We start from the raw sequence: 14,785 nt of genomic DNA on the forward strand, positions 1-14,785 counted from the left end.
TGGAAGAGGACCCAGGAGGTTACTGGCTTAACAGAGAACTATGGCCCAACCTTTCTTGGTCATATTTCTCTTTGGGGTCACAGGAGGACATTTACTATGTTCTCCTTTGACCCAAAACTCATCACATAGCGGGCAATATTATGCTATATGCTGACAGCGCAGGGCCGTGCTGCGGCCAGGAAAGATCCCGACAATATTGTCGGGATCCACCCCGCCATCTGATTGACATCTGGCTCTATCTCTCTAGAGGGGGGAATCCATTCAGGGAGAGGTGACTGAGAGTCACCACTCTCTGCAGGGAGAAGATCAGAAAGTCGGCGATCAGCGGTATGTGATCGCGCATCATTTAATCTGTAAAGCCGACATGTGACAGCTTCAGTGTCACACATAATTATGGGGGATGAGTGTATTTTACTCTGCCCATACTCTCCTTTTAAAGTATCCTGAAAAAAAAAAAAGAAACTTGCGGGGGGGTGTGGGTCGAATGACTTTAGGAGTCATTTAACCCTGAAGAGGAGCACAGCCAGCAGGGAGGATGTGGGGACAGGGCTGGAGCATAGACTTCACCTTGGTGAGAAAATGTATGGAGTTAAGCTTTAGTGTTAAAAGTTGGCTTACTTGCTAGTTCACTGTTTTTTTTGTACTGCAGTCGCAAGCCGTTCTGTTTAGTAACAAGTGGCTTCTGTTCTCTGGTCTCGTGGGAAGAAAATCTGCATTTCATTCCTTCTTTGCAGGATTTCCCTCAAAAAGTAATCCTCTTCCAGAATAGACCAGCTTCTCATGAGCTGCTGCGTACCATGCGGGCCACTGCACGGTATACGAGCTAGAAAAGAGTTAATGCCAATGTGTTCTTTTCTTGTGTAGCACAGGTGCATACTGCCCTCCGTCTTCTCTATAGTTAAAACACTATAGTATAAAGCCAAATTTTGACAATAGTTGTCTTTGCAAAATACAGCAGATTAGAGGCAGTGTTTTCTCTGTATCTGCAATTCTTTTCAACTAGCTCACAGTTGTAACACCTCCGCCAAGCTTCATAAGGCAAGTAGTTGTCACCACTTTTCAATATTGCAAGTTTTCGGCTTCCACCGCCAAGAACTGGCATCATCGCACTGCTCCTTAATGTTTGCATGTTACCCAAAGCTAGGTATATAGCAAGCTATTGCCCGCTATATACTGAGAGCTCCGCAGCTGGGGCGGATCCCCAAAATACTGTTGAGATCCACCCAGCTGGCTGAATGACAGCTGGCTCTGCTTATCTAGAAACAGAGCCATCTGTACCTGCCCCCTCTCCCGTCTGTTCCTTCAGTCAGCGCTGGAGGATCGGAGAGGGGGGGGGGGGAATCCCTGCAGGGAGCCGTAAGTGACAGTCACGGCTCTCAAATGAGTTTTTCAGTCACCCCATAATTCTCCTTTAAGATGATTCTATTTAGAGCCTGCTTTGAATTGGCGTATATTTATGTACCATCCCATTCCTGTAACGTCGTTCAATTCGGAGCAATGATAGATCCTTGCTTTGGGGTACCGGACTTTAAATATGTTCCATATGTTCCACAGAGTGTGAAGTGAAAACCTAGTTCACGTTCTTACCCCGCCCCTTCTTTGCAAGCATACTGTCAAGCACAATGCATTCGGGGTTATCTATTTTAATCCCAGGCACCGAACTACAGCGCCTAAACGTGTGTATAGCCAGAAAAACAGATGCAGGAGTGCAGCTTTTGAATGCAACACTAAAATGCACTGTGTCAGAACGGAGGGGTAAATAATGTGTTCAGGAATATGAATTTGGATGTTGATTTGCATTGGTAGTAGGTTTAATCGCTGCAGATGTTTTTTTGTTTTTTTTAACTATTGAAGGTGAACTAACCCTATACTGAGCCCTGTTACATTTTTTTTTTACCACTGCTTTCTCTCCCCCTGCCCTGTAGTGCAACCTTTCTCTAGCATCTCCACCTGTATGTTGTTCCAATATATGTCCCCCCAGTTTACATCTCCCTTTCCTTTCTGCAGGTTGACTGGGTACAGTGCGATGGCGGCTGCGACGAATGGTTCCATCAGGTCTGCGTCGGCGTCTCTTGCGAGATGGCAGAAAATGAAGATTACATCTGCACGAACTGTACTCGCAAGAGAATCCAGGGACCTTGTCTGCCCTGCCTTCCCAGCCTGAGTTGCCCCCCAGGGTTCCCTATGCCCGGCATCGAAGTGAAACAAGAAGTCAGCTAGCATCATGGACCCTTCTGATGTGGACTTTGGCAGCTCCTCTTTTCTGTAGCTCTAAGAATACCATCCTCTACCTGCGTCTGTAGAGCCGCTCGTGTTAGGTAGCCCCCCCTTCTGCACCGCGTGTTCTTTAGATGGGAAGGCTTCACACATGGGCTGAATCCAGTGGTCGGTTTGAGAAACCCAGTCACGACACCGCAACCAAGCCCTGGGCTGGTTTTGGACCCTTTTTGCAGGTTGGACTCCGTAGCTTAGCAAAGCATTGACGGCTTCACCTATTTTTTTTTTTTTTTCCTTTTTCCATAAATTCAGAACGGTTTCGGTCCCTCTCCTAAAACTTCTTGAAGTGGTTTTTTTTATAATGGATGCTCATACCCAAGAAACCTGGGCACAATACACGGGTAGGAGTGTCTGCTCGCTCAGGTGATAGTTTGTGTTTTCCTTTATGCTTTCTGCGTGGTATCCTTAACCTTGTACACGATGTGACAGAGATTGACCATCATTACAATGAGCTGGATCGTTTTCTAAATGCTATAAAGAACTGGACCGTTTTCTAAAATGCTTCCAACAGTGTGTTTTCACCATAGCAGTGCAAATCAATGGTTTTGCATCCTATCAAGAGGAGCCCCTTCTTGTATGAATACTCTGCCATCTTTTTTTTGCACCACTGAAAAGTATGCCGACTATGGCAGGAGGAAGGATTGCAGTAGTCTATGGTTACAGAAAAGCCCATGGAAGAATGAAAAACCTTTTTAACCTTTCTTGCTCCCGACTCCTTCCTATGACTACTGACTGTTTGATGAGACTCCCCCATAGTACAAGATTGTCTGTAAACCAGAGATTATTAAGGAGTCTTTGAAAGGCCTTTTTTTTTTTTTCCTTTTGTCATTGTTTTTCCTTTTATGGTATACATATTTTATCAAAAAAGTTAAAGTGAAAAACATTCAAGACTCTGGGTGGATAGATGCATAATTTATAAAAATTTTGGTGAACGTTTGCTGTTGGTTTGGTTAGCTTGAGTAAAAGTCTGGTATTGAGAGACCTCCAAACAAAAAAAGTTTTCTGCATTTTGTCATTAAGCGACAAATGTTGGGTTAGTGGCTGTGATTTTGGTGAGAGCCTACAGAAGCCTGGTGGGTTTAAACAATCACATGATAAAACATTTTCAGGAATGCACATACCGTTAAAGAGGCTGAATACGTTGCCTCTCCTGCCGCTTGCAAAAGTAAATGCGATGCTGCTGCAAAGAACTGCAGTGGAGGATACAGTAGTTACTAGGGATGCACCGATACCTATCACTTGGTGATGAGGGAGAATGGAGCTGGGTTTCTTGCCAATCAGGAAGCCAGGCGACAATGCATTACACGCAGCCTGCCTTCCTGATTGGTCAGGTAGCTGGCAAATCAGGAAGCCGGGTGGCGAGTCATTACCTAGAAAAAAGAAAAGGCTAGTTGCACTCCTTACCGGTATGACCCCGTGATCGGGGAGGGGTGCTCGGAATGACTGCGGAGGGCGCCGCCAAATACAGATAATTGCAGAAACGTCACCAGCACACCAAATCCTTATAGGATCAAAATCTACGAACTTTGATCCTATAAGGATTTGGTGTGCTGGTGACGTTTCTGCAATTGCGAGTCATTACCTGCCCCTCGGCTTCCTGATTGGCCAGAAAGCCGGCTCCATGCTTCCTCATCACCTGGTGACTGTGGAGCATGGCGACGGCTTCCCGGCAAATCAGGAAGCTGGATGGCGAGTCATTACACGCTGCCTGACTTCCGGTATAGGCGAGTACAAAAAACAAAACGGTACTCGATAGCGAAAGATCAGTATCGGTGCATCCCTAGTAGTTACCTGAAGTCAGAGGGAGGAACCAGTGAAAGCTGTGGGGGATAATGAAGATTGAAATTCATGGAAGTTACCTTAGGGGACACTTCCCTGCAGCGGTGGCAGGAGATATTTAATCAGCCTTTTCTTTACAGGTTCTGGCTTTCGTGAAAGTATTTATTTTTATGTGACAGGGTCTCTTTTAAAAGTGGAAGAGAAGTCACCAGCAGTCCATAAAACGTGAAATAGTCCTCAGGGTAGTATAGTGACTATGTTGTGGAATGCTTGTGACTTCTCTTCCACTTGTGATTCCTGCACGGTGCCATCTGGATTGGAGTGCACTTTAGAACTACAGTCACTTCAAGGGTTTCTTTAAAGTCAATTATTTCTTTTTGTTAATTTTTTTTATTGATGGTAGAAGGGTTAGGACTTGGGTCTATGTTTAATTGCTGTTCCTGTCCCATTTGGGGATATTTTCCTTCCCTTTTTATCCCAGAAATACGATGGAAAGCGATGGGAAATCTCCCCAATGACACAACCATACAGAGGTCCTAACTCTCCTCACTAACAAAAAAAAAAGACTTTTGGCTGAAATTAGACTATAAAAGAGAATAAAGAAAACAAAATTAGTAGACTGTAACTTCATCACACTTTCAACTGTGTGCATTAAAAACTGGATTTTATTAAACTTTAATCAGGAACTATAGCAAAACCTTTTTTTGGCTTTAGTTCTCTTTTGGGTCACAGGAGGACATTTACTAATGTGCTCCTGTAACCCGAAGTCAGCATCTAGTAGGTTACTGCCCGCTGTATGCTGACAGCGCAGAGCCATGCTGCAGCCAGGAAAGATCCTGACAATATTGTCGGGATCCACCTCACTGCCTGATTGACATCTGGCTCACCCCCTCCCCTGTCTGTCCTTCCAAAAAGCACTGGAGGAACAGAGAGAGGGGAGCAGTGATTGACAGTCACCGCTGTCTGCAGGGACAAGCTGTGCACTGAGGGATCAGTGGTTTGTGATGACTCAGATCTTAAGCTTTAGAGCCGGCATGTGACAGCTGCAGTCTCACACACCGGCTCAAACTGTTGTAAAAAGTACATTTTAGTCTCCCGATGCTTCTCCGTGTAATACAAATTTAAATGGTAACTGTGCGTCTTGTAATTTAGGGGATAAAAGAACCTCTTCTGAGACCTGCCTTCCCCTTCTGGCTGATAACTCCATCTACTGAAACATGCAGTTTTACTAGATAGGGGTCTGTGGACTTCCACAAACCAGTAAATGAATGTGGTAGGAAGTGACTGCTATAGCTTTACAACACCTTGTACTGCTGGACAGAGGAGGTGATGAGGAACCGATCTAGATGTGTAGCCAGGGACATATCCAAAGCTGCAGAATATAATATTGACAGATGATTATTTCACCCATTTCTTTATAGCACCATTTAGTTAATATGTACAATACATGGTGGAAGTTTCCCTGTAATATTGTATTGTGTGAAAAGATTGTGGTGTGTATTGAAATATACTTTTTAAAATACGGCTGTCACAAACGTGAGCAACCAAGACTGAACATATGAAGGAAAAAATTATAATCTGAGGTCCCCTCCAGTGCGAACCACACAACAAAGAGATCAGAGATGAGGGCAACAGATGTATGCGAGTGACTTTTCTGTAAAAATCAAGCTTCGCTCCACTTAGTCCTGCCACTATGCCTCCGTATTCATCTTTTAATATGATAGGTGGAGTCACTAACCAAAAGCAAAGTGTGGGGCTAAGCTTGACTTGCAAGAAAAGTCAGGATTCAGAACTTCAGGTAAGTGCTGGCATTTACATTGGGAGGAGGGGGACACATTTATTTTAATGTCACTTTAACTACTTCCGGGCCGCAGTATGTCTATAGACGGCGGCCTGCAGAAGTGGGTAAAACAAGAACACGGCTGCTCCGGCAGCCGTGCTCTTGGTACTGTTTTTAACAGCAGGCGATTGCTGTGTAACTTACAATCGATCTGGTGTCTGAACAGCGGCCGGATCGTTTGTACCGTGTGGTACCCCCGCAGTCGGTGGGTCTCCCTGCAATGATCAGAGAGAGATTCAGCCGCTTCCAGCTGCTGATCTCTCCTCCGATCACTGGACGCGGAAGTGCTGTGTATTACATCACTTCCGGTGTCACTGTACACAGTCTCCGGCTCTCAGAGCCAGGACAAGAAGCTAAGAAAGCAGATCTCGGCTTCCTCAGCTTGTTTGGGGTCTCTAGGTGACTTTAGGGGTCTAAAAGACCCCTGATGCCTCCATGAAGAGGACCTGTCACACCCTATCTGCTATTACACAGGGTGCTTGTTAGTCCCCTATGCAATACCAATAGGGTTAGTGTACAAAAAAAAAAAGTGTTTAAAAATGAAAGTACATGGGGGAAAAAAAATTTTTTTTAAGTCCCCCGCCCCCCAGATACACACACGCGTCGGAGCACCTAAGTGCGAAAAACAACAATTGTGCTGCACATGTTACATATCGCCTCGAACATCGCAGTGAGAGCAATACTGCAATTTTTCTGCCACCAGGGCCCTTTGTTCCTTAGGTCCACCACTGCATTAACGGCATCCCAGTCTTAGTCTGTAGGGTTCAGTATTGGGTTGGCTCCGCCCTTTGCCGCTATAACAGCGTCAACTCTTCTGGGAAGGCGTCCACAAGGTTTAGGAGTGTGTCTATGGGAATGTTGGACCATTTGAGAGGTCAGGTACTGATGTTGGACGAGAAGGCCGGGCTCACAGCCTCCACTCCAATTCATCCCAAAGGTGTTCTATCCGGTTGAGGTCAGGACTCTGCAGGCCAGTCAAGTTCCTCCACCCCAAACACACCCATCCATGTCTTTATGGACATTGCTTTGTGCACTGGTGCAAACAGGTGACCGTGGAATATTTAGCAGCAAGGAAATGTCACGGATGGACTTATTGCACAGGTGACAACCTATCACGGTACCAGGCTTGAATTCACTGAGCTCCTAAGAGCGACCCATTCTTTCCCAAATGTTTGTAGAAGCGTCTGCATGCCGAGGTGCTTGATTTTATACACCTGTGGTCATGGAGGTGATTGGAACACCTGAATCCAGTGATTTGGAGGGGTGTCCCAAAACTTTTGGCAATATAGTGTAGATGAAATCAAACATCTGAAGGGGTCTTAACCCTTTTGACTCTTTACAAAAGGAGAAAAAAAGTTTTAAAGGGAGGTTTCTATACACACAATTACCAACATTTCACAATGTATTATCCATGTCATATAAAATTAAGCTGTAAGGTGTAATGTTTTTTATGATATTGGTATCTGCAGCTTTGGACATATACAAACTGCCTCCTCCCACCATCTCCCCACACTGCCTCCTGTGTCCAGGAGCATGATCCGTTCCTGTGTAAGACATGCCACAAACACGCCGAACATCGTACGATGCTCGGCGGGTTTTCGAACATGCCCGTAAGTTTAAAGTCGTGCGACCTTACAGTAGTAGAGGTCGCACGGCTTCCACACGCCTTACGATAATCGTTCAATCGCGGGATTTCCCACGATTATCGTACGATTATCGTAAGGTGTGTGGGGACCTTTACACTTCTCTTCATAGCAGAAGGAATTATTGCTTCAGATTAGGAAGCAGTAGAGCAGGGGGTTAATCCACATCCGAGGCACTGCTCTGAGTATGTAGCCATCTGTCATATCAGATATATCAAACCATTCCATAATGAGAGTGACTGGCGTTTCCTGGAATGCATTTTTTTTTTTTTAAAACAGGAACTACCCAGGTGGCTATTTATAAGCCTGTGTTTGATGGACAGCACCGTGTTAAAGAGATGGGGTCACTACCCAGGATAGCATTACAGCATGTGCACATAACTCCCACCCATGTATACTTTTACAGCCAAGCTCCCCCATTGCTAGAGCCCTTGCTAACAGGGCAAGTCTTCATGGTCCTTGCCATGCCTGTGCATTACAGCTCCATTGACTTCTATGGGACTGTCTCCGATCATCTCCAGCCAAACAAACGGCGTAAGGGCAGCCATCAGATCAAGGTGCGTATGCATCTGTGGGGAGGGGTGGGTTAGGTTAAGCTATATTAAGGGAAGGGGCATATAGGGGCACTTTTCCTTTTATAAAGTTGTATTCTTCTCCTAGGCCTCTGTGTAAAAAAAAAAAAAAGCAATGTAAACACTTCACACATTGTAAAAGTCAAAGATTCACCTTTATGAGGGAATTCAGTAAGGGAACTTTCCATTCAAGCATTAAGTTTCTCTCCTGCGGACACCTTACGTGTCAGAACGGCCATGAGATTCACTAGAAGTCAGAGATTTACCTGAATATTGTCCCGGGCTGGAGACTGGAGGTGAGATAAGAAATCCGTGAGCAGCTTTTTATTTTATTGTAGATATAGATGTGATTGTGTTAATATAAAGTAACCATATGAATGTGTTTTATATGTTATATTGTACAGGTAAGAAGACTTAAGTGCTTTCCGGGAAATGTATGCAAACAGCTCCAGGGCTGGGACATAGTCCTTTAGGACTCATGGCAAAAGGTCTAAAGCATCCCCCCCCCCCTTGTGAGCTAGTTCTGCGGCTGCAGGTCCCGCCATTTATGCACCCCAGCACCTCCTGCGGGAGTGCCCGAAATTGCTGCCTCTCCTGCCTACTCCTTGGCCCATCCCTGAAGAGCCCTTTAAAAATGGAGAAGAGTCACGTGGGCAAATGTTATTTTAACATTACGGGCCTTTAACCCTTTCCCTGCCAAGGTCTTTTTTGCACGCATGTTATAATCCACATTTTAGGCCTGAAAATTACTTAAAAGCCCCCAACATTATATATTTTCTGAAAGCAAAGACCCTGTAGAGTACAATGGTGGCAGTTGCAAATTTTTATGTTGCATGACATTAGCGCAACTTATTATCCAACCCAAAAATTTAGTAAAAAAATGCTTTTGGGTTAATTTTAGTGCCCAAATCACAATACCCAATTGATGAGATGAGATTACAACGAGTAAATAGATACACAGGTTAGAAAATTGTGTTTGTTCGTAAAATGGCGACAAAAATATGGCGCCCCAAAGTGTCCATAGGCGACGCTTCAAAAGCCCGTTCAGGTCATCAGTTTACAAATATCCATGACTATTGGCCCTAGACTTATTGTTGTAACTCTGGTGCATGCTGCGATACCTGATGTGTAGCGTGATTAGTCATTGCCGTATGTAGGCACACCTGATGTGTTTACAATAGTACGCTCGTGGGGACGGGAACTTGTATAAAACAAAATTTCATTTTTACATTTATTTTTCTTCTTTTAAAAAAAAAAACTTAATTGCTATCACATAAGGGGACTTACAAGACCCCTATGTGTTGGCATACTAGTGGTAACAGGTTCTCTTTAAGGTAATATTAGGGGTCAATTAGACCCCTTATGTCACCTTTCCACTCCAAATAAGCTATTGGAGTGCAGATCGCGTTCCAATAGGTTGTTGCTTGGCTTCTGCAGCCGAGCAATGACAGCTAAGGAAAAGGAAGTGATGCAATCAGCATAATTTCCGGCCCCATAGAGCAAAGAGGAGATCAGCTAATGGATATTCATTGGTCTTCCCATCGACACCCATGCTGGTCCCGAGCCTCCAGGAGGGGAAAGAGAGCCTGTGAAGCGAGCCCGGGGTGTCGGGCGCAGGGGGACCACACTTCACCGACCTGCGGAAGCGATCTGGTGGCAGCTTAGCCGCCAGAATCATTTCCAGTGTAAAGCTGAGGGTCGGCTTCACACATGTAAACAGAGTCTCTGTGTAAAGGGGCCGCTGCCAGTGACGTATGACATACGTCCGTGGCAGTGAAAGGGTTTCCCAGCTTTGCCCATCATCCACAGCAAATTTAGAAATGTGCATACAGAGCAAATATTGACCATGGTTGTAGGTTACCCTGCTCTGGAAGGGCACTATTTGGCCATTAAATATGCACTGTAGCACAGGTGCGTTCTGTAGATACGTTGCGGTGCCATTCAAAATTAATGCCAATGCAACACATTACACTGTGCTTGGTGGGCTACCATGTGTTGTGGTAACGGCTTTGTTACCTCAATGCAATCATGTAAGCGGGCCTTTAGCCTACTGTGTCTTATCAACACACGTGTCCACATAGCTGTAGATTTTATCCGCAAGTTGTTTGGGGAAGTTATTCATTACAGTATCCTCTAATACAGATCGGCACAAGACAGACGGTCTATGGCTGCCCATAGACTGTTAGCATTTTGGACGATCCTCAGGAAGCAGCCGAAATTCTTCCAATGAGGGGCACTGCTGGCTCGGCAAAAGTTGATTACCGGGCTGAAAACTGTTGGTTGAACCGTAATTGGAGCCACTCAGCTGCAGTCACTGTCATGCATTGTGATGGCAGCGGCCGCCGGCTGTCAGAATGAAATCGCAGCAGTGGGAAATTCGTTCATCCATTCTGTTTAGAGTGGATGGAGGAATCTGTTTGATTGTTTTAAACGGCCCACATTCTAAGCAAACGAATATCTGCACATGGAACAATGTGAAAGTTACATTAGGGATTATTTTGAGGCGATTGCTCAAATAATACCATGTGCTCACTGAGGGTGTGCTTTGAGCAAACTGCAACAGAATACAGCATCTGATCATATTCTAAAGGTGAAAAAACATTTATAGGTATAACTGCTCTTATGGCGATCGGTACCTTGGTCAGTAGCAGCGCCGGTAGCTTTTGGGACTGAAAAGTGGAATATAAACGTAGTAAAAACATTCAAATTATATTCAGATAATCAGATTGGTACCTGGTGGGAATTAAATCCAAGACGCCAGCCCTCCATTCATGGGATATCCCCGTCCTAAGGTCACATGGGTGCATGCTGCCAGGTACTCTGTATAATCTATAGCATGAGCAGTGTGTTTGTTTTCCTCCCACATACTAGAACTACACAAAGAAAGTTAAAGATTTAGCCGAAGGACAAAGTGTGAAGGGACACGCCAAGACGCGGAACAGATTAACTGTCAATGAACTGGGCTGCTTAGTTCAGCGTCTGGTGGGCATAATATTGTTAAAGCATTTCTTCCTAGAAATGCTGTTCATTCTGTTAACCATATTAATGCTGCTTTGTAAAATGAATGTAAAATATTCACCATGAATGCCTCCGGTGAATCATTATCAAACCATCATTCACCTACCAAGTTAGAGGCACAGATTGAATGATCGCAGTTCAATAATTCCATGTGTATCGGATGCCCATGTCTTTGCTCCGGTCGCTATGCCATAAGTGTGACCCATCAGAGCCAGAGGTGGGAGTATTGCAGTGGGAAGACCTGCATCCAACACACCTGGAAGTGTTGTACTGCGACTTTAAATCACCAGGGTAAACACAGTTAGATTCAACGTGGGCACTAAGGGGCACCGCTGTTGTGGAACTGCAAGTCACATGAGGCATTGCAAGGCCACAGGCATGTCTTCCAGAGGGAGGTGCATGATGGGATTTAAAGTTTCGCCACAAGTGGAGCACTAAGGCTGCCTACCCCTGATATAAACATTTTGCAAAGCAGCATTATAACATTTGTAACCCCAGTCACTAAAATCTAATTTAAGCTGTTGAGTCATTTAAAAAAAGTCCCTTTCAGTCTTTTTAAATCAAGTTTCATTAAAACATTCTCTGCTGATCCTGCCATTAGGGTCTTTGTTTAGGCTCTTCCTGTTAAAGGGTGACAACGCTCTGTCTCTTTCTCCCAATTGTGCTTTTGTGCTGCCACCCTGTCTGCCTTCTACAGACTTTAAACAGGTTACTACTAATGATGGCTTTAACTATCAGCTACTTGGCTAGTGAGGGGTTACTGATCTGCATGCATAGTCGGCAGGTTCCTGGATAACTTGGAGGACGGAGTACACGGGCTGGTGACCTATTTATGCTGCACAATAATCACCTTAAGAGACCTACATGCCTGCACTAATGTGTAATTTATAACAGGAAGTGCGGGTTTATCTCCTCAGCGGGGGCACATATGGCAATAAAGACTTGACAAGGGTTCTAACTTCTCCCCGCTCTATACAAATATCCCCTTCATTGTGCTGGGCTTTAACATACAATACTACTGTTCCCAGCAAGTCTATCTATTATACAGATGAACTTCATTTCATGTAAAACAGGGCAAATGGGTGAAACTTTGATTTACAGATGTCACTGGAACAGGAACAAAAGTGGTAGTCTACCACTGGGGGACACCTGTGCCAGTGACAACAGAGCCTACTTTTCTTTGGGGGAACTTTCCTTTTGCTGATTGTGTCTTCTTGACAGGAAGTGACATTTTACAATTATAATTTTAAATATGTTCTACGCTAAAATGTACTCTAGATCAGGCCGGCGGCGACCAGAGATGGGACACTACCGCCGCGGCAATTGCTCGCTTCTGTTCTCTCTTCTCATCGGCCGCTGTAGCTACAGAGCAGCCGATGAGAAGAGAGAACACAAGGGAACGATCGCCATGGTGGTAGTGTCCCTTCTCTGGTCCCGCCGGCGGCGCTCCTCGATGACATCCGCTGTCTTCTGCAGCTTCCTCCGCCCACCTCAGCTGCCAGGCTGGGAGGAAGACTGCAGAGACGGTGAGACCGGCCACCAGAAAGTTAGCAGGGAAAAGAAGGTACATGGAGGATCTCTGCACCGACCTCGGCGCTGTGCGTCACTCTGACCTCTGCGCTGTGCGTCACTCTGACCTCTGTGTTACATTACTGACCTGGCGGAGTTAAGTCCGGGGCAGGGTAGGGGTTAGGTGGGGCAACTGGTGGCGAGTAACTTTTAAGGCCTGGCTGTAGCTCAGGACTTGAAAGTTTGAGCCCTGCTCTAGATCATGGGGAGGCAAGCTCGTCCCTTCAAAAGCAGGCCATCGACTGACTCCCAATAAGTCCTGTAATAACTCACCAGGTCAGCCAATGTCTATGTTATGGTATAATCATTGTAGATCCTTTTTCCAGGTATAATACAATGCTCTATTTTATGGCCTTTATTGACTGAGAGTCAGAACAAAGTTGCCTCACCCCTTCCTGACAAGACATTTTGTGTAACCTGTCAGTACGTTGTATTCAGCTTCTGACAGGTTGTGCTATTAGCTTCTGACTGTGCTTTTATTCTATCAGTCAGACATTAAAAAGCAGCATGTCATAAGAAGTACTAGAAATGGCAGACAAGATATGACCAGAGGAAGCAACAATAAAACTGCCTGTTATGACTGCATAATTCACCTTGGCTGTGAATGAACCTCATCGTGGCCCTTGATCTGCAGTATATGAATTGAAGAGATATGGAGATCTATGACACTACAGTGGAGATCATTAGATCCCATTGTCTCTGGCTGGTCTTGGCTTTGCGATGTTGCTCCATGTCCTTTCAGTTGTATGCACATCCCCTGCACTTGTGAGATGCCAGAACATACCTGATCATTGTATGACTGATGGATCAATGGCTGTGTGTCTCTGCAATGTCAATATGTACATAGACACACAGATATCCAATGATCCATGCAGCCATGCCATGGCAGTGGGTGACGCAAGCGGCCTCACCAATGCCATGCTGTCTATCATACCACTCTGCAAGGAGTGGCAGGCAGGGTCCGGTTGCAAGTATAATGGAACCCCCCTCCCCACCTTTGAGCCGTCAGAGCCCAGGCAGGTCCTTCACTCACCTATCCCAGAGGCCACATAGATGAGGCAGGAAGATGAGAGCGAGAAATAGAAGATAAAGGCAAAGATGGATCCGTTGGAGACCTGCAGGAACCTCCAGAACATCGACCTCATGGTGCCTGGGGGAACAGAAGGCGGTGCGGGGCCTTTCTGGGTGTTTTTTTTGCCGGCCCCCTGGAAAGTTCCGCCCAAGGCAAATGCCTAGTTTTCCTTGCGGTTCCTCTGGCCACACGTTTAGAATTCAGCTAGAACATATGCAATTCTGAGAAATCTTTGGTAAGCGCATTCCATGATGCCATCATTGAGCCAACTCATTTCATTTGAAAGCCGTAAAATTGTTTGTCCAGACATGCGACTTGAATTGAATCCCAGACGTATCAAACAGGTTTCCATTTCCGGAGTTTTGCGTGTCAGATTTGGCTCTTTTTTTTCTACACTTTTTCATGTCAAACCAACACAAACAAAAGATATAAACATGAGAATGCCGAAACATTTGTAATTGCAACAATTTTCTGCGCAAAGTGGTGCATTATCTGACGGAAATACAGGGGTGCCAATATTTTTGACCATGACTGTAGTTCTCACTATATACAATATTGACCCATTCACATACAGGAAATGTCTGTTGATTTAGCACGGGGGCCACGGTCTACCCATATTCCCGTGGCCCCCGTCGATTCTGGAATTTTTCAGGACGCGATTCTCTCCAGCCCTCGAGCTATGGACGCATCTGCTGGACCCCACATTGCGATGGCAGCTGGATTGTCAGATGTTCTGAGGGATGATGGTGGACAGCAGGGCGGCGATAAACAGAGGGGGGGCAGTCACCTTTGTGCAGTTAGGTAAATGTGCAGCGTATGCAGGAAAGGATTAAAAATATGCAGCACATTAACCCAGGAAGAGCCAAAGGGTTTATAATAGGCTAAAGGGAATCAATATTCCAAAAGTAGATGGGAACCCTAACTGGATGACATTTAGTTTGATCTGTGTACCATAAAGAATTGCTGTTTTTAGAAATAAAATCCTCTGTTTTTAAATCTTTTGTTGCATCTCTGT

At 45.2% G+C, this 14,785-nt stretch overlaps 1 protein-coding gene across 1 annotated transcript in view; it reads left to right on the top strand.

Annotated features, from left to right (window-relative positions):
• Positions 1-2,274, top strand: part of KDM5A (lysine demethylase 5A) — a 49,617-nt gene extending 47,343 nt beyond the window's left edge. The window contains exon 28 of the mRNA XM_018576441.1: positions 2,008-2,274. Coding sequence (XP_018431943.1) covers positions 2,008-2,220 — 213 coding nt within the window. The 3' untranslated portion in view covers positions 2,221-2,274. The remainder of the gene's footprint in view (positions 1-2,007) is intronic.
• The last annotated feature ends 12,511 nt before the right edge of the window (positions 2,275-14,785 follow it).

The sequence above is a fragment of the Nanorana parkeri genome, unplaced genomic scaffold (assembly GCF_000935625.1).
Source record: "Nanorana parkeri isolate BGI_ZX_2015 unplaced genomic scaffold, ASM93562v1 scaffold67, whole genome shotgun sequence".
In the NCBI taxonomy this organism is placed as follows: Eukaryota; Metazoa; Chordata; class Amphibia; order Anura; family Dicroglossidae; genus Nanorana; species Nanorana parkeri.